A 21,048-nucleotide genomic window follows, 5' to 3' on the forward strand; every position below is an offset into this window, starting at 1 on the left:
CCATGATTCACAAGTTCTGGAATATGCAGGGTGAGCCAAGCATGGGGCAAATGGCCTTACCTTGACATGCTGTTTGAGAATGCCCATACTTCTGGCATTTAAAACATCTGAGTAGATTTGGAATATATGGCCAGATCTCACAGGAAAGGTAGCCAGCTTTAACTGATGCAGGAAGATTTGCAGTGTTGAAAGTAAGGATAACATTTCTGGTAGGTGTAAGTTTGGTCATTAATCTTTTGGCACTGATGACGTGTTTTGCCTTAAGTTCTTCAGCAATTTCTTCATATGGAACAGTAAGGAGATCCTATTCTGAAATGACACCTTTTGAGGTGTTTTGGAAGTTTCTCTAAGATCTCCTGAGTGAAGTCGCTTGACAATTTTGGGAGTATCTACTAAGAGGTTTTGTTGATAAAGAGTGTAAAATTAAAAAATCAGGCAGGTCATGTGAAGAATCAACTTTTTGCTTGAGATGACTCAAGTTCATGCGAGCAAGTAGGCTCTACAGTTGGCGATATTAATGGATCCATAATTGCTCCTTTTCGTCCTGAGTATTGAATTTACAGTCAGGTTACCAGCCTCGCCACTTGGAGGCGAGGCTGGTAACCTGAGTGATAAATATGTTAGAAAAGTTGGTTACACACACACACACACGAAAGGTGTCTTTCCTTCCTTGATACGAAGCTTACTTCTTTATTTAGAAAAAGCCAAAATTAAACAACTTTATAAAGGAAGGGTTTTAACAATCTCTATAATCTGCTGCATAGAGAAAATATGCTATCAAATCACTCTAGAAATATTGATATGATCATGCGGGACCCGCCAACTAGTGTCATAGATTACTAGTGAGTGCTATAGCATGTGACAAAACAAACAAATATTAAGGATGAGAATTTACTAACGAATAACATGCAGTTACAAGATGCATATAAGCTAAAATTAGCAAATTTATTTGATTTTTGCTATTACCTTCCATGACCCAACAAATTCTACACCTAACTATTAATGTAGACCAGCCCACTGAAGGATAAGGCAAATCTGTCAGTTCTGTCAAAAAGCCCAAAAGCATTTTTTTTTTTTTTAATCAATAAGCCAGTCATTGCATAGCCACAATGACAATGAACACTGAGGGATGCGAAATGGAAGTTCCCCCAATGGCCAAACATTATCTGATTATAGCTGAATTGTTTAAGAGCTCCCAAGAAGTATTAATTTGGAAGTAACCAAGACAGATGGCTTAATGAGAAAGACTAAGACTACCTCAAAAATTAACTATTTGTATTATTAACTTTAGAAACAACAATAAAAATATATATTCTATAAAAAATTTCTCATTCATTTCTTACCCACTCTCATACATAGTATTACATAAAAAAATTAATACTTTTTATAAAAACAGACGAGTTAAAAGATTTTAAAGGATAAAACCAACATGCACAATAAATATATACTGTGTATATGCATGAAATAATGTTCTACCAATAATAAAGTAAAAGATTTTTTTTTTTTTTTTTGTATAACATCCAAACTTGTGTCCCACATAGGTAATTTTTGTTGTCTTCTTGGCACTTGATTTTGTCAATGTGTTTTGCACAAGGAAATATCAATTTTATAGCTATATGCTATATTACTTAGTGCCACATCAGCAAATTATAAAAAAAAATATACACACTTCCTTCCATTTTTTTTTTGACTTATAAAGAAGCTATCTGTAAAAACCACTATAAAACTTGGCAGGTATTAGTAGCATTAAACAGCAGGAAAAATAACTTTTCAGAAATCCCACTGAGGGAGAGAACTTGCTTTAACTAAATGGAGAGACAATTATATGGCAGCTATTCTAACCTCAGAGCAGTTTTAGACCCTGAATTTTAATGATAGCAGATAAAACAAATGCTAATAATTACATAATGATTATCAAAATTGTAACCTGACTACAATGTGATAAACTAAGATTTTTAAATTTTTTCTAACATGGTATATTTCAAACAGATGAATGGAACAGAAGAAATGTTCCAAGTTTTGTTTAAAGATATGACAATTTGAAAATGGATCTCAGAAAACGCTAATCCCCATGAACTAGTTTTAAATACTTTAACGTAAATTAAAATTTAATTAAAGATACTGGACCATAAACAGAATTTATTGCTTTAAATTGGCTTCCGCACGTTTCAGATCCCATGATTAGATAACGTTAATCTAAAAAGTTAATATGTATATATCTTATTTTCTGTTCTACACAACTTCCCCATACCCCATTTCTTAAAAATTAATAATGTAATCTTGCATTATCATACCACTTTGTTAGAATTTCTTTTATGTATTGCGCATGACGTATATTTTAGAGAATGCTGACTGTTTGCACAGTAAAAATTTCTCATCCATTTTATATCCCAGAAACTGGTATAAACATAATTCACTTCATTCACTCAGGAAGAGTAAGGATAAATTATACGAATAGAAGAGAACTTTTTTGCAACTCTTTCCAAATATAAGATACAAATAGATCACAGTAAAACCTCGTTAACTTGATATGCTTGGGTTATTTGAATATGAAATATTATGGTTATAATATTACAAATGCAGGCAATTTATAACTGACACTGAGGTTGCACTACAAAGACAGCCAGTGAAACCACCTAAAATCTGCAGGGGTGGGATTATAAAACACAACTTACTATTCAAGATAAGTAAATAAAAATATGAAATTATTAATTAAAGCAATTGAAAAAAATATATATTCACAGAGAAATTTAGTGGTATGTCCAATAGAACCACCAGTGAAATACTGGTGGAGAATCACTGGCTGTTCCTCAATACCTTCCTAATTATTCAACTGCCCTTGATTGACTAGTTTTTGCTAACAGTACTTAACTATAGGACTGCCTAATTTTTTAAAATTAAAATCTAGCACCTTTGCATCTGTGTGAACCACAAATAAACAGCATCTTTGAGAGATGGTCATTAGCTGTTCTCATAATTTTTATTTCTTTAATAAGTTAATGGTCCAACACAAATTTCAACTTTTAGGGTTACAAGAACTGTATTCTTATAAGGGCCTCCCTCTTGGCTGTCGCATTATTTCTTCAAAACCTGTTATGGTCGGTGACTGGGGTAACGCCACTACCAGGGTTTGGGTAGCCCTGGTGGTTGCTAACCCCCTCATTACTGTAACAAAAATTTCTAGTCTTTGCTCCCCACATGCCACATGTGCATGTCTGGAAGACTGTTTTGGAAAAATTTATGTGGTTTCTCTGTATGTTCAATGTGGTCAGGCCAGGCAGGCCACAGCCATTTATAAATTACATGGAAGACGTTTTGATCAGTTTATCTGGTTTTCCCGTCATTTTTATGATGGATGCTAATGCTCACTCTCAGCTTTGGAATAGCCCTACTACAGACTCTAAAGGTGAGCTGTTGGAGGAGCTTATTCAGTCCAATAACCTCACTCTGTGGAATACCCCAGGCTATACACCTACTTTTGTTTCTTCTCTGGGCCAATCTTATATTGACATTATCCTTTCAAACTCTATTCTTGGTTATGGCATTTCCAACTGGCTTAGCCACACTTCGTGGTGCTCGAGTGACCACAGTGTCATCACATTTATGATGAGTCTGAGCAACAATCCTAGGGTTATCAGGTGCTGTTTTGACCTCCCACGGTTTAAAACAAAACACATTGATTGGAATATCTTTGATGTAAAGGTTTGTGAGCTTATTTCAGAAGAAATAATTGTCCAACTTGGCTCGCTTCCTGCTGATATGCAGGTTTCTAGGGTTCAAGAGATTCTAATCAGTTTGAGAGTCTGCTCTAAAAAGGAAAAAACAAAAAATGAAGTGTTTCACGGTGGACCCCAAATCTTACAATTCTCAGAAGAAACTTACAAAATGCTCATTGTAATTTTCAGAGAGCAAAGAGAGCTAACAGGCCCAGAGATGAGATTGACAGACTTGGTGAGTTGTATAAATCCAATAGAAGGAGTTATTTCAATACCATTTTTCCAACAGAAGAAACTTGCCTGGGCAAGGTTTGTTCAGCATAACATAAATGAAGATTTGTGGGGATTACCCTACAAACTTGTTATTAACAAGGTTCATCCCAGTGATGTTCTTTCTTCTATTATTGTAAATGGTAATGAAACCCTGGACTGGAGTTGTTGGCAGCTTGTTCCACGAGGACACTGCCTCCCGTGAAAACACCATCCAAACTACAATGAGATTAGATCATTTATCATTACTAAGGGCCCCGAACCGAAGCTCCTTTCACGGACACTGAGCTGGATCTCCTTGAGGTTTATGTACTTAAAAGATTTTGGAAAAATTGACCATTAATTATATTAAATCTTTTGAATACTTGTCTGTCTTCGGGATTATTCCTGCTGGCTTGGAATCAGGCCAGACTTAAACAGGGTTTGTCAAAGTCCTTTGACAAACCCTCCAATGATCTGGCCTCTAACAGTCCCATTGCACTGCTGCCCATCCTTTGAAAAATTAATTGTTTCCCATCTTCTAAATTACCATTTAGACAGAAACCTAAGTTCCCCACTTCAATTTGGCTTTATCTGTCGAAGGTCTTCTGTTGATGCTATTTGTCAGGTTTTGAGTTCTGTTCAAAATTCCAATTCAAATATGTCCCTGGTCTCTTTGTTGATTTCAAAGGGGCATTCGACACTGTTTGGTGGCCGAGTGTCTTGGCGAGGTCCAGGGTCTCTGCTCCTATTTACTGTCTCCTTTCGAATTACTCTGACTCTCGCAGTATCACAGTTTCTCAGGATTCTGCTCTGTCTCCAGATCTGTTTCTAGGTACTTCCCTCAGGGCTCTGCTCTTGGCCCTGTGTGCTGGAACATGGTCCTTGATGGGTGGCCCTGGCTTGGTTGAGACAACATCCTTCAGGTAGCTTACGCAGACAACCTTGTTATTCTGATTTTTGGTAATTCCACTGGCAGGTAGAGTGCAAAGCAAATGAAGTTCTAGAGGACTTGAATGCCTGGTGTCAAACAAATAAACTTCAAATCTTGACTAATAAAACAAAACAAATTTGCTAAAGGGCTCTCTTGATGTGAACAGACCAACTGTTATTAAGTTGAATGGAGAAATGATTAAGAGTACTTGGTAGCATAAACACTTAGGAATTTATTTTGATGACTGTCTTAATTTTAATTATTATTATTATTATTTTGTTAGTTGTTGGCGCATCGGCTTCTGTGGCCATATTGCACCACCCAAGGTTTTTGCATTTTCTACTCCGATCCAAGCCCGAGGCGGGATTCGAATCCGCGACCTTTGGGTTGCCAGGCAGGCAGTTTATCCATCTGGCTAAATTTTAATTAACATGCGAAATATGTACTTCAGAAAATAAAAGCTATGACCTATAAAATTATTAAGATTACTAGGAGTACTTTTGGTGTAAAGAAAAATCTTCCATTAAATTATACTACCCTTGTATATTTATACCAATTGTGTGTTATGTGGCTGGGGCCCGGGAATACAGAATCGGGTAACTCCCTTATTCAAAAATATCTTACTCAAGCACAAAGATTCTTTCTTCTCGTTGTAAGTAGAGCCTATCGAATTGTATCTACAGCTGCTCTCCAGGTTCTCAGTCAGACTGCCAATCCAATATGAAGTAATGTTACACTATCTTTTATATTGTAGAAGAAAAAATGTTCCTGCAGTTGTAAATGGTATATAACATATAATACTGACTTGCAAGAAAACATAGCCTTTTGGATTACTCTTACCCAATGTATTGATCAGTCTGCTGGACTCCGAAGCCCAGTATTTATTTATGTATCATTAATCATTGTACATAGTTGTTATAAATTGTACACAATGTACAGTTACTTTCAGTGGTGAATAGAGGGAAACCCTGGAACACACAAAAAAAAATAATAAAATACTCTGAATACTTTGTTTACACATACAAAACAATCATTAACTGTGACATCATTAACAATTTGTACAAAAAAATAAATGCAAGTTTAGTTTTCATAGCCGTATCCAACTTATTACTTAGAACACTGCATGGTGCATACCGTATTGTAAACACAGCTAATGAAGAATGAAAGAAAGTAAACAGAATTTGCATGAAGATAAAATGGAAGTATAAGGATAAAGAAAAGAAAATCATTTAAATCTTTTTTCTTGGTATTGAGAAACACCTACATTAATTTTGCACTGCTAAGGGATTGGATATATTCTGCTTCCAAATCACATCCTTATCTGCTGCATAAGTTATACATTAGAAGGAATCGTTAACTTGATAGCAATTAAGCTTCTTGTCATTCTTTTCTACACTACAGCCCAAATGATCTCGAACTGACAGTTTTTAGTCCTTTTTTTGTGTCATTCTGAAAATGACATCAAAATTGGGGGGGGGGGGGGTGTTTACTGTCTCAATCCACATAAGTTATAATACATAAGTTAAAGTGTTTACTGTCTCAATCCACATAAGTTATAATGCTTTGTATGTATACACAGAATTGTATTTCTGATCTTTATGCAATGCTTGATGGCTACCAAAATGAGTTCATTCTAAACCAGAATTACTCCAACTTTAATAAGTAATTCTGTAAGTTGGAGTAAATTTCATGCAAATACTTAATGACAGAATAAGACCATGTAATTTTGTCAATGAGAGAGAAAAAAAGGCATGGTTAATTTGGCTACTGAACATCTTGTGAACTGATATAATAAATGTGCTGATTTAGTCTGCACAAAAACTGTGTTGAGCTAGTTTAAGGGGCCTGTATCACAAAAATGTAGAGAAGCATTAAATTCAAATTAACAAGGCCAATAAAAGCATTATCTCAAGAGCCTAATGTTTATATGTATATAAGCTACACTGGTATTCGAAGGAAGTGCATCACCCCTCAAAATTGCAATTGTCCGAATAACGTAAGTATATGGCAATATTTCTTACAGATTGCATCAGACAAGATCAACATGCGTAGGTTATGACGTGATATTGCATCAAATGTTACTTTCAGCTATGTAAGCATGCTCTGCAACAGTTTCAGTCATTCCTTGCTTGTGTCAGGATGGCGAGTTACATGCAGTTGACGCCACAAAGAAAGAGCGCTATTGTTGCTTAAACGAGGAAGGATGTTCTTCCTGTCATATTGCTTATACAGTGCCTTGTAATCAGTTGACAGTAAGTAGATTTCTTTCCAAACTCAAGAATACTGGTTCTGCTGATAGGAAAAAAGGAACCGGACGCAAACGAGCCTCTACATCAAAACAGGACCACATTTTTAGCATTAGTAGAGGCATATGATGCAAGAAAGCAAGCTTATTCAGCATCAGCCAAAAAAAAAAAAAAAAAAAAAACCCTCTCCCATTTCACCCCTCCGTTCGTTCGAAATACCTGTCCAGTTGAGCTTTAAATTTGTTTAGGCTATCAACTTCAACAACAAGTGATGGAAGTCGGTTCCACCAACCAACCACCCGCTGGCCAAAGGCAAATTTCCGCCCATCTATCCGACATCCGTCCTTCCTCAATTTGAGTTTATGCCCTTTGAGGTGATTATTCTGAGAAAGATGAAGAATCCCATTGGCATTGAGCATGCTCAAACCATTCAAAGCCTTATACACCTCTATCAGATCACCTCGCCGGTGCCTAGTCTCCAGACTCTGTAATTTGCAAAACTTAAGCCTTTCTTCGTAAGAGCAACCCTTTGTTCCATTTACTAATCTTGTTGCCCTTCTCTGTACCCGTTCCAGCAGCTCTACATCCTTCTTGAAATGACGCCTCCAGACCTGTATACAGTACTCAAGATGTGGCCTAACCATTGCCTTATACAAGGGAATAATCACCTCCTTATCCCTGCTAGAAAAATTCCTGTATATCATTGACAAGACACCATGAGCTACTCTTGCAGCTCGTCTGCACTGCTCAGAGAACTTCATATCTGCCTGCACAATTACCCCCAGGTCCTTTTCATTCTCCACCACTGTCAGTGTAGTACCGCAGAGTTGATACATTGCTCTGGGGTTACTGTTACCCATATGTAGTACTTTACATTTGTCAATGTTAAACTTCATTTGCCACCTCTCAGCCCATCTGTTCAACCTTTCCAGATCCTGTTGCAGCAGCATGGCGTCAGTAGTGTCCTTAACGACCCTGCCAACCTTTGTATCATCTGCAAACTTAGACATTAAACTTGATATCCCATCATCAATATCATTCATAAACACAGAAAACAACAATGGACCCAACACTGAACCTTGAGGAACTCCACTAATAACATTAGTCCACGTTGAGCAGTGTCCATTGATTACCACTCTCTGTCTTCTGCCACTCAACCATCCCCTTATCCATAGCAGCAATTTGCCTCCAATGCCACACTGCTCCAATTTGTGCAGCAGTCTTCCATGTGCAACAGTATCAAAAGCCTTTCTAAGATCCAAATATATAATATCAAAGTTATTCCCTGCATCCAGTTCTTTTGTGACTACATCATAGTATCCAATCAAATTGGTCAGGCAAGACCTGCCCTTAACAAAACCATGCTGCGTCTGAGCTATAACTGAATTCTTGTCTAGATGATCCTGCAGTGCTTCTTTAACCAGTGCCTCCATTAATTTACCTGGAACAGAAGTTAAACTAACAGGTCTATAATTACTTGTGTCAGCCTTTGATCCTCCTTTGTGAATTGGGGTTACATTTGCACATCTCCAGTCTATGGGTACCTCCCCTGAGTCCAAAGAAGCTCTCATAATTATGGCTAGGGGTTTGCATACTTCCTTTGCTGCCTCCTTTAATATAACTGGATAGATCCCATCCACCCCAGGTGCCTTTTTTATGTTTATCCTCAACAATCTCTCCTCCACTTTCCTCTCAGTTATTACAAAATCATCCAGCTCACTGCCAATGTTTACTTTACCTACATTATTCTCCTTCCTGAATAACTCCTCATGCGTGAATGTAGATGCAAAATACTCGTTTAGATTGTTAGCCACCTGAGCAGGATCCTCAACTGTTGAACCATCAATATCCAGTGGACCAATCTGATTCATCCCTTTCCTTCTCGAGTTCAAGTATGTAAAGAACTCCTTTCTGTTTTTCTTTGCATCCTTTGCCAAGGATTTTTCGTAGTCTGCCTTTGCCTGCCTAATCTCCTTTGTGACTTGGTTACAGACCAACTTATATCTATCATAGGCTTCCATGTCACCCATTAATTTGTATGTATCCCATGCATTTTTCTTCTCTGCCACATGTCTCACTAGTCCATCTGACAACCATTTAGGCCTAAACCTTGAACAATATTTCTTAGTTGGTATGTAAAGCCTGGTAGCCACCAAGATTAGTTCCTTGAATGCTTCCCATTTTGAGTTTGCTGTTGGTAACATCGTCAGTTGGTCCCACTGTAGAGAATTTAAATACTGTCTCAGACCATCATAGTCGCCTTTACGAAAACAAAAACCCTTCCCTTTACCTCTGATGGTAGTTACCTCCTTGAGTAAATCCCACTTCAACACACTGTGATCACTGCCACCTAGTGGTTCATTTATCTGCAGGTTCTTAATGCATGAAGAATCACTACTGATAATCAGATCAAGAGTATTGCTCCCTCTTGTTGCCTCACGAACATGCTGATGTAGAAAACAATCATCCAATAAATCCACAAAAGCCTTGCTAGTGTGCGAGTGACCAACCCACAAATTCCAGTCAATATCTGGGAAATTAAAATCCCCCATTATAAGACTCTCTGATTTACTGGCCCACTCTATTTCCCTGTACAATATATTATTATACTCATCAGAGTCATTAGGCCTATAGCACACGCCTACTCTCATTTTGATTTCCCTATGCTTATGTCACACCAAACTGACTCGACACTGCCCTGTCCATCGATGTCAACTGGCTTCACTTCCTTTGACTTTATGTGTTTCTTAATTAATAGCATAACCCCTCCCCCTCCTGTCCTGTCTATCCTTTCTATATACATTGTATTCCCCAAATTCCAGTTCCGCATTACTTATATCTGTGTGACACCACGTCTCTGATATCCCAACAATATCTGCCTTTGATGTTTTGAGCAATACCTCAAATTCATCAATTTATTTACCAAACTCCTAGCATTGGTGTACATGCAGGTATACATGCACCTGTTTCTATTCTTAGCTACCCTAACACAACCCATGTGTTTTACTTGTAACGCAATGACTACCAGCAGTCCTCTGAAATATCCTGCATCTTGTTTTTCAGACTTCTGCTCATTTGAATAGAAGCAGTGCAAGAATCACTTCCACCTCTGCCAGTGGCTACTGTTAATCTATTAGTCCTTGTATCCCCCCCCAACTAGCAGTTTTCCGACCCACCTAACACTACCTCAACAGCATCAGCAAAAATTCTTGCACCCTTTCTATTTAAGTGTATCCCATCCCTGTAGAAGCAATCTCTCCTGTTAACAAGTACAGTCCAGGCTGAAAAAAATTCTACCCCTTGAGCCTTGCACAATCCCTCCAGGGCCGAATTGATCGACAAGGCTCTCATCATATACTCCTCCTATCGTGTCTGGGCAGAATTGCAGACACTTTCAAGTTCAACCCTAATTCACGGCTTTTTTTCAACAGTGACCTGTACTTGCTAAGTAATTCCGCCGGTCTCCTACTCTTAATATCATTAGTGCCAACATGTACAACTATATCACCTTTTGTGCCCTTAAAAGATGATATCCGCTCTACAACGTCATCAACCTTTGCCCCTGGCAGACATACTCTGATCCTATTCCACCTATCCTTTTTACAAAGCATGTTCCCCGTTTCCCTGACAATAGAGTCACCAACAACTACTAGTTCCTGTGGGACCAGCGCATTCTGCCTAGGGGGCTGCCCCTGTGTTGCCTGATGACCAAGTGCAAGCTCTGGCGTTGATGTGGGCAGCTGAGAGCTTGATGGGCCCCTCAATTTATTTCCTTCGAGGGCATCCACCCTGTCCTTCAAGGTCTCATAAAGGCCCATAACAACGCTGAGTTGTCGCCTGATTTCCTTGCACTCCTTACATCGTGCACACACAAAGACATCCCCCTTGGCAGTATCATGTCCCGTACCCGACTGCTCCGCAAACATCAAGCAAACAGTGCATTTTAATAGACTGTGATTCAGAGGGCAACTGCCCCCCTCAGTTCTCCCCTGAACCACAGCACTCCCATTAGCTTGAGCCTTTTGCTTTGCTGCTCTGGTCAGAGTCATGATTCCAATTTAATTCAATAAAATTTATAACAAAAATTAAATCCTTAAGTTATATCCCAAAACAGTTATGTTATATATATATATATATATATATATATATTTTTTTTTTTCGGTATCTAGTGTTCCCTTTATACAACTTCCGTATCACGTGTACCACTATAGTTATGTATTAATTATTTGTTACGATTAAGTCGTTATATATATATAGAGTTAAAAATACAATTTAATTGACAATAAAGTTTATCAAGATTAATAGATTTACTGATTAATTGACAATATTATATTATGCAGTATACTACACTAAGCTTATGCTATCGTGTAAAAATGGCGGGAATTCACGAACGGTATTTCTACGGACTCATAAGTATTGTTTAGCTTCAAATCTCGCTATCTCAATTTAGAATAAACTAAGGATCCTGACTAGGTCTATAATCTACTTATAGAAGATAATTTGATATAACAATTGGTTAATAAATCGACTAAATTTGGTTAAAAAACCTCTCGTTCAATTTGTGACACGTGGATTTGATACCGTTACCGATACTAAGTAATATCTACGAAATCTCTGTCTAAGTTAAACTTTAAACTAAGTATCGTAACTAGGAATATAAAGCTACTCTAGAAAATAAGTTAATATGACAATTTAAACTAATAAAGCAGAAAATAAATCAGGAAAAACTTCTCTGTTTGAAGGGCTTTAAGGAGCAATGTCTGCACAGGCTAACCTCGCACCCAGCAAGTGCTTATGTCTTAAAAACCGTAAAGCTTCTTCATCTGAGCTGAAAAGAGAATGGGAAGCACAGGAGTGGTAGCAAGTGCAGTAACAGTCAGAAGACACCTCTTTAAAAATGGACTTGTAGCCCATTGTCCTAAGAAGAAGCCTCTCTGCACACAAAAAATGAAAAAGGCCCATGTCAAATGGACCCCAGAGCAGTGGAAGTCAGTTATTTTTCTTGGATGAGAAGAAATTCAACCTGCATGGCTCTGACGGGAGGCTTTGTTTGTTTGTTTGTTATTTGGTTTTTAGGAGCATTAGCAACTAAGGCCATATTGCTCCGGGGATATGCGGTGGACATTCCCTGACCTTTCCGCATCATCCGTATTTGATGGTGACGGGCTCGAACCCCGGTCTAAATCAAGAAGCGTATGCTACGCACTGCTGCTCCTTCCCACCTGGCTACGGAGGCGCCCCTCTGACGGGAGGCAAACGATCCGCCGTAGACATGGTGAAGAATACCATCAAGACTGTATGGTGTCTACAGCGAAACTCCCTACCAGCCAAATGATATAGGGGTGCATTTCGTATCACCTGCAGTTTGCAAATGCCAATGGATACCTGGCTATAATGGAAGGCAAATTGCTGCCAACCATTTCAGCCTGCCAGGAAACTGCATCTTTCAAGACGACTCCACTTGCTCCTTGTCATTGGATGAAAAGTGTAACTAGGCACTTCTGTAGTTACTTTCAGCTTCATTTCTGCATTAGAGTTTCAACAGTAATGTGTTTACATTTGTTACAGGCACCTCCGTAGCCAGGTGGGCAGGAGCAGCAGTGCATAGCACACGCTTCTTGATTAGACCGGAGTTCGAGCCTGTGATCACAGCATATCCCCGGAGAAATATGGCCTTAGTTGCTAATGCTCCTAAAAACCAAATAACAAACAAACAACAAACATTTGTTACAAGGGAAAAAATGGTTGGAAGAACGGTCCATTACAACTGTTAGCTGGCCAGGAAACAGCCCGGACCTGAATCCTATAGAGAACTGTTGGCATCGTGTGGAATCTGCATTTGCCAGAAAGAAACCAAAGACCCTTCGTGAACTTCAGGAAGCTATAATTCATGTTTGGAACCACAAACTATCAGCTGGTTATCTTCAGGGCCTGATAACAAGAAAGCAGTACACTGGCCCACTCCTCCAACACAGCAGTCAATTTGGCTAACTGCACATGCACTGATCAAAAGTCGGCCCAAAGTCAACATTCTAGTTCTTCCCAAACAGTACATTATGCCCTATGGATATCTGCCGGACTCAGACACTGCCACCAGATCAGCAAACTGTCTTATGATTTATCACTTAACAACAGTTTTCCAATGCTCCGGGAACCAATTATGATCGAGTGTGAAACAGATGAGCCACTGTTTGGTTTGTATGCTATTCAGTTCACATTCCATGTACTATCAATTCCTGTGGCCTCCCTGAACTACTTGACAGTATTTGACAAGGAATAAGAAAATCTATTACTTCTTTTGAGGGCCATCCAAAATTCTTTCTGTGAATTTATAGTTTACACCTAAATGCTTGTACAGCCTACCATCATTGTAGTAACATTGTTTCCATTTGGTGATCATGTCAACCACTGCTGATGAGGACGATGCAGTTTTATGCAACTGCATGAAGATCAGACTGACTGCCAATATGACCACCTGATGACACCTCACTGAAGTCACTAAGCCTTTTGCACTTTTGCAAAATTTTAAATTTTTGTCCTAACAACATCATTGCACTGTAGAGAAAGGTTTGGATGGAAACAATGAATACTGTCCAGCTGATGAAGAAAAATATCAGAATACAGCACTGAGCAAAAAAGTGTTTATTGTTAAGGAGATGGAACTTTCTGTTCAAAGAAGGTATAGGCAACACTTTGGCATGCATGATGGACCAAAAAGTTAAACAGCACATATCAGAAAATATATGCACTTTCTGTATTTTGTATTTTTGGGGCAGTGTTTGCTGCTGGAAACATCACAAACGACAATTTCATGCTTTTTTTTGTATGGCCACGATACTGATGTAGATAACAAGCGGGTTCAACAAGATGTTGCAAGGGCCACCCTGGCTGAAACTTTTGATAACAGGGTGGAAACGCACACACCTGTAAATGCTGAAAACCAAAATTACAAAAAAGTTATATCCAGTCCGGATGCTTCTGAATATTTAGTTCTGCACGCGATTCATTTAAATTTTATACACTATTCTATATTTTATAAAATATTCTTTTAAAAAAAAGTAAAGTTAAAACTGAGCACACCTTACCATTTAAATAATAAGCAGAATTCTTTATTTACTAGTTTTTTAATGAATAATTAAAAAAGAGGTGCAATGACTTCAACAACCCTGATTAATTATGTTTGATACTTGCAGTGCAAGTGTCTATCTGCAGAGAAGCATTCCTAATCCTGAACACTCTGTGCTTGAAAATGAATCCAAAGCAGGTTTCAAACGTTGTCATAATCATGCAGGATTGTTAAGTTAACTGGACCTATTTTATTATTACTTAGAATCAATAAACAAAGAATTCCACACAATATTCACATGGTGAAACTAGTCCAATTTTATACTTAATTCATGGTAAATATCTCTTCACATAAGCAACCACCAAAATACACATTTACTTTTGTAATAACTATTGCCATTTTATTTATTTATTATAGATTTTAAAGTTGATGGAACTAAATTAATGGAAACTGCTACTTTGTACAACAGAAATTTACCACAAAATTTAAACGAACAAATAGCAGGTTCATAAAAATAATTATGAGCAGTAGTAGATCTATTATATTTCTTGTTCTTTCATTGTAATGGTATTTACTGTATTATAATTATTTGTAACTAAAAAAAAAAAAAAAGTTAATACTTTCAAGGCGTTCATATCTTAAAATTTTGCCTGAACAAATTTGTAAATTTCTGGGTCAGTTTTCGAGAACCCAACACTGTTTTGGGTGTGTAGCCTAGATACAAGAATGCTGTTAGTTTTAACATCAAAACTAACATGATGCAATGCAGCTAACAAAGCTATTTAAAAACCTGTTTTGCTTTCCAGATTTGTTTCTTTTCCCAGTTTTTAATCAAGATTTTTAACTAAATCTATAGCTTGCCTTTTAATCATGCAAAAAATGACAGTGAAATTCCAAATTGTTTTGCTCTTTTTTTATTGACTTCCAATTTTTGCACTTCCAAATGCAAAAATTAATAAGTTTATTTTGAATTTCTGTGAATTCATCTAGCAACATTCTTTCATTCTTCTGTACAAGAACGTACAATTGCTGACAGTTCACAAGAAAGAAGTTATTTCAAACTAATTAAGTTTTACTACTAACATAGACTAAACTAAGTTAAAAGTCAACTGATATCCTCCTGGCTGGGACCTGTCAAAGATCAAGTCAACGAGGTTTTACCCTGAGCATGTATATTTTTATACAATATTTTGTTCGTTACATATAATAAATAAAAGAATACTGCAGTCAGTGTTTCGGCACTTTCTCCTTTAACATAAGGGCATTATGTTTTACTTTATTTCTTTATGAATTTGAATAAAAAATAATCTTATATTATTAAGTTCTCATCTCAGCCTAAGTATTTTAATTAAAATATGTGTACCATAACTATAAATGAACATCCTTTCCATTGATAAACCCCCCCACCCCACCCCACCCCACCCACAGTGATCATGTGAAACCCATTTATTTGGTGCTGGCTGATTTTGAACCCACACACTTTCATTCTCCTTAACTAACTTGAATGAGGTATGATAAATCAATGATCTAATGGAGCATATATAAATGAGAGAGAATGATTCATCTTACCAACAAAGATGTTTCTAATAAAGTGGTAAGATAATATAGGTGAATTTTATATTGCTGCAGCTTGTAGCATATCAACTGTCTTCCACATCTTTCCAGGTGAACTTACCTGTGAAAAGCCATTACTCCTCATTATGTGCTTGTAACAAAATGTTTCCTACCAATCTTAACTATCCTGCAGATGATAGTACAACACTGATTTTTAAATGAATTTTTTTACACGTAACCTTCTGGACACACACATTATTCCCAAGAAATGGGTTTTATTTCACCATTAGGGAAAAAAAAGAAAAAAAAAAGTAATAAAAACCTTTCGGCTGGAACATGTAGTTTTACTACATTATCATCCATGTTGGATGGGAAAAAAAAAAAAAAAAATCCCACCACTCTACACACAAAAAAAAAAAAAAAAAAACAAGGAAGAGCAGTTCATCAATGAGAGAAGACGAGCATCTTGCTTTTTAAAAACTCAACTGATCAATTTCATAAATTGTAATAGTAGTATGTGTTTAAATAATATTAAAGTGATGGGGAAAGGGAACAAGAAGTGAGTTCTGATAGTATTCAAATACTTAAATTTTATATATATATATATATATATAAAAAATAAAAATAAATGATGAGATTTTATATTCCTAAAACAGGAATATATATTTTATATATTTTGAGTTAAATAAATGCCAATAAAGAGCCGCTGTTCTACTATAAAAAAAAAAAAAAAAAAAAAAAACCCTTTCAAAGTCATATATACCTTGACTTTAATAATGTATAGTGTCCAGAAAGAAATGCAGAATTTGTTCTGCATTTTAAGACAGTTTACTATTAAAAGCTAAATAAGGAGCAATGGTTTAGATAATCTGCTGCTAGCAAAACTGGTAGAAGACTCAGGGGTGATTGCTTCCCCTGAGCTGCTAGTGTAGCATGACTGGAAGACTGCAGAGAAGCCCAGCACACAGCCGAGATGACTGAAGAAGCTCAGTGGCTCGATGCTAACACAACGCGGCGTGATATAGACGAGGTGAAGTCTATGAAGATAAACTAGAAGGATGCCGCTGCCTGGCTGCCGCTGATCATGACTAGCTGTTCAATGATTTTTGCGGAGTCAACACAAACAGGCGGACGCAACTAGCCATGTTTTACGTGAGTGAAGTTCTAGCCTAAAAGATATGGTGGAAAAAATTATTACAAAGCCTTCTACGAACTGGCAGCAAAGAGCAATAAAATTAAATAAGATTATAAAACTAAAATTCTACAAGTATTATAAACTGAAATCAAACTGAAGAATGCAAAGCAAATTACCTCTAAACCTACCAATTTTAAATAAGTACATACATTCTCGTAATTTTCCCTCCCCCCTAGCCTAATATGCAGTATTAAGATTTCACAAATATTCCTTTTACATATCAAGCTTCAGAAAACATACCTTTGGTTACCAAATAAATTTATGAGTGGGATATATTTAGCAATCAAAGGTGTGGTTTAGAGGCACAGAAATAAATAAAAAAAAAAAAAGTAAAAAAAAAAAAAAAAGTTAAATAAATAAAATACATGTTGTTACTACTGTTAACAAACGCACTTATATAAATATTTAATTCTAAGGTTTGAAGAAATTAATTTCTAAAAAAGCCTTAATATCTTAGCCACCACAGAAACACCTTTTAAAACAATGAGAGCTTCCATCCTAATTGATGATTATTTTTTTTTTAACTTAATTACACTTTTACTTCTAATAATATCATAAAATGTTTCAGAAATTAATCATTATTTTAATAAAATACTTTTCATAATTATTAACAATGTTTGGTATACTGTTTATAAACTTTGAGAAATAGCTCATCACTGTTCTTTTCATTTCCTCTAAGAGGTTTTCTAATTCACATTATTTTTCTCTTCTCTTCAGTAATGAGTCAAACAAAAAAAAAATTAAAATCAATCTAAAGTTCTGATAACACTTTGTGATGACTCTTTAGTTGTGAGAGATTTCAGTGTTGCATCCTTGTTAAAACTTCTTCATGGCTATGACTAAAAGTTGATAAAACGTCGCAACTTGAAATGGGCATTTTTAGCTTTCCATCCAAAGAAATTATGGCAGCAGTAACCTCTGGAACTTAGCCATTGGTGGCCATTTAAAATACAGATATAAATTGCTATATCTTTCTATAAAAATACATAAAAAAAAATAAAATAAAAGGATCATATTCAAACTCAGTTACAGAATACACCAATCAAATCTCACTATACCTGGAGCGGAAGCGTTTGCCTACTCTTTTGCAGTCACGTGCATAGTGTCCTCTTTCGCCACAATCATAGCAGCGATCATCAGGATGGAAAGGACGAGGTGGGGGACCTCGATAAGAATTTCTGCTTCGTCCAGTAGACACTTCAACGCGTACTCTGCGACCACAGAGAACTCTGCAAGGAATAACAGGAAATGAGTTTTTATCTACTACTACATAAATTATGTCTGCATAATTGTTAAAGTACATTCCATTAATCCCAACTGTTCAAATCCATAGAAATAGTCATAAGAAATCTGCATAATAAAATATTTATATTGACTACACAGATCAATACTACACACATCATTAAGAAAGTTATGTTAACTGCCCCCCCCCCTAGATAAATGCATAATAAAAAAAAAAAAAAAAAACACCACCAGAAATCAGCATACCAGATTGTTGAATGTCAGGATGCACACTATGAATTTGTGGAATGAGTGTTGTTGTTATTTGATTTTTAGGAGCATTAGCAACTAAGGCCATATGCGGTGGTCATTCCCTGACCTTTCTGCATCCTTCGTTGGTGGTCACGTGCTTGAACCCTGGTCTAATCAAGAAGCGTGTGCTACGCACTGCTGCTCCTGCCCACCTGGCTACAAAGTCACAGTGGAATGAGTGATTTAGCTGTTTATCCAAAAGAGAAATCCTCGTTGGGTATACAAATACCAAAAACTTGTTTTCATCTTAAAACTTACCATAACATCTCTTTTTACAATCATCTTTCACGACATCTTACGTAGTGGTTATTACAGTAAAATCTATAAAATCACACTTCATAATTCTATTATTTCTGCTCTTTTAAAAATTTACATTGTGATACTTTATTACACAATTCAGTAAACTGTAAAAAAAACAACACGAATAATTATGTAGAAGGTCACCAAACAAAACTTAACAGCCACAGGTGACATGACATCACGTTTCACAGGAGACTATGCACCTGAACTATTCCTTATTACCTTTTTAGTACAGTATCACAAATTGGTTTTTCTGCCCAAATATGGAAGTATTTGTTATAAGAGAATGACAATCTCAAAGGTTAACTTTTTCAAGAGTTGAAAAGTAAATATGAAAATGTTTCCCAATGAATTTCATGGAGTTTTGGGTTTAAAAAGGTGAGCAACAATGTTTATCTGTGTAAAAATATAGATAATATATAGTAAATATACAGAAATTATTTCATGTCTTCTAAGTATACATTCTCTTAATAGATGGTTGCCGACTGGGCTAGCCAGGTGGGTAAAGTGCCTGCCTGGCAACCCAAAGGTGATGGGTTTGAATCCTGCCTTGGGCTTGGATCAGAGTAAAATGCAAAAACTTTGGATGGTGCATTATGGCCACAGAAGCCGATGTGCCAACAACTAACAAAAAAAAAAAAAAAGTTAGGACTTGATACCAGGAATTGTGGATACAACGAATTCAACTTTTCCTCAAACCTGACAGATCCAACAATACAGCAGCTAACAGTAAAGGGGGACTACATCAATCAGTCCATGGAACCACAATAACAACACAGCATCACAGGTCATCCATCAAGGAAGTAACCACGATGCAACCCAACAGGCTCATTGTAGTGGTCTAACCCACAACTGGAGCACCAACTTCCCTAATACGAGCCTACCCGAAAAGTGTCAGCAGTCTCCTTAACAACTGCTCTGAATCACCTGTTAGTGGAAGAGGCATCTGGAGGATGTATCGTGAGGTTCTTTAGAAGCCCACCTATGATCAGAATGATACAACTCATCCTGCATCTACCCTGTCTACCACAATAATATTCCATTCTAATGTAACACTTCATGACCATTTTAATTGTCATTCAATATATGGCTCATGTTCCTCCAACTGCAACAAGATCCACCTTCTTCTGATTAGCTGGACCACAAAATTTCAAAGTGTATAAAAATCTTCTTTTGTGCTAATTAACAGTTGTTCACATCCAGGAGTAAAGATTAATTGTCCCCTCAAGATGGTTCCAATCTTCTGGGAATCCACACATACACAGAGTGCACACAGTGATTCCAATTCCCACAAAAGGAACCATGTCCAGTCAAAAGATAAGTTGTATGGTGATTGGGATTAAACCAAGTTGCCCACTGTTTACCATTAACCATCAGAAATATTTTTTAATTACTGCTACTTTCACATAATTGCTCCAACATTTTTGCCATCACGTTACCAACTCTGTCCACAGGTGCTCCCTTTCATCTTTGTAACTTGCATTACAATCTATTTCAAGTGGCAAATAGTTATATGGCAGCCCCTTTCTTAGATGACAACTCAAAGAAACACCAAGCATAAATCAATAGAACCTTCAATAGAATAGATTGCTAAATTGAAAAGATCTTTTGCACATTGAATTTCTGCAAAGCACAGCTCAAACAGATATCTGATGCACATCCTACACTTCGCAGGAAAATGCAGTCACAATAAGACCAATGCCCCCTTCTTTCCTTGTAATTTGAGCAATCATGTTCACAAACTTTTCAATTTTATCTGCAATGTATGTGATGTGGATTATGAAGCGCATCAGCCTGCCAATCACGACTCCCTGATATTTTAGAGTTTAACTGATTGAAGACTGCCCCCACCCCAGCACAACCCTTGGATTCCTTATCACTGATAAATGACCTTTGAGTAATATGTTTTACTCTTTGTTTTTGCTGTTGTTTGTATTGGATTTAACAACAAGGGCTACTAAGGCCAGATTATGTCTGTTCATCGTTAATTCACAAGAAGCATATTGTTAGAGATGTTAAATTATATGCTTCTGTTCAAGCCAATATGTTTTAGATACAATAACAGCTCTTCAATATTTGCTTAATTTTCTAAGAAATGGGATAAATCAGCTGATATATTCAATGTGGAGAGTGACGGAAAAGTGTTTGACTGGATGGTTGAATGTAAGGGACAGTTAAACAGAAAATGAAGGACTGTAAGTTGCGTCTGACAGGATGAGCACTGTGGTGGGTTTCTCCCAATAATAGGAAGAGAT

At 36.8% G+C, this 21,048-nt stretch overlaps 1 protein-coding gene across 1 annotated transcript in view; it reads right to left on the reverse strand.

Moving 5' to 3' along the window:
- LOC150077416 (serine/arginine-rich splicing factor 7-like) overlaps nucleotides 1-21,048 on the reverse strand; it is a 135,231-nt gene that overhangs the window by 37,226 nt on the left and 76,957 nt on the right. Inside the window, exon 3 of the mRNA XM_090386801.1 lies at nucleotides 18,019-18,189. Within this exon, the coding sequence (XP_090242927.1) occupies nucleotides 18,019-18,189 (171 nt within the window). The remainder of the gene's footprint in view (nucleotides 1-18,018; nucleotides 18,190-21,048) is intronic.

The sequence above is a fragment of the Mastigoproctus giganteus genome, chromosome 12, assembly GCF_048544385.1.
Source record: "Mastigoproctus giganteus isolate SK-2022 chromosome 12, ASM4854438v1, whole genome shotgun sequence".
In the NCBI taxonomy this organism is placed as follows: domain Eukaryota; kingdom Metazoa; phylum Arthropoda; class Arachnida; order Uropygi; family Thelyphonidae; genus Mastigoproctus; species Mastigoproctus giganteus.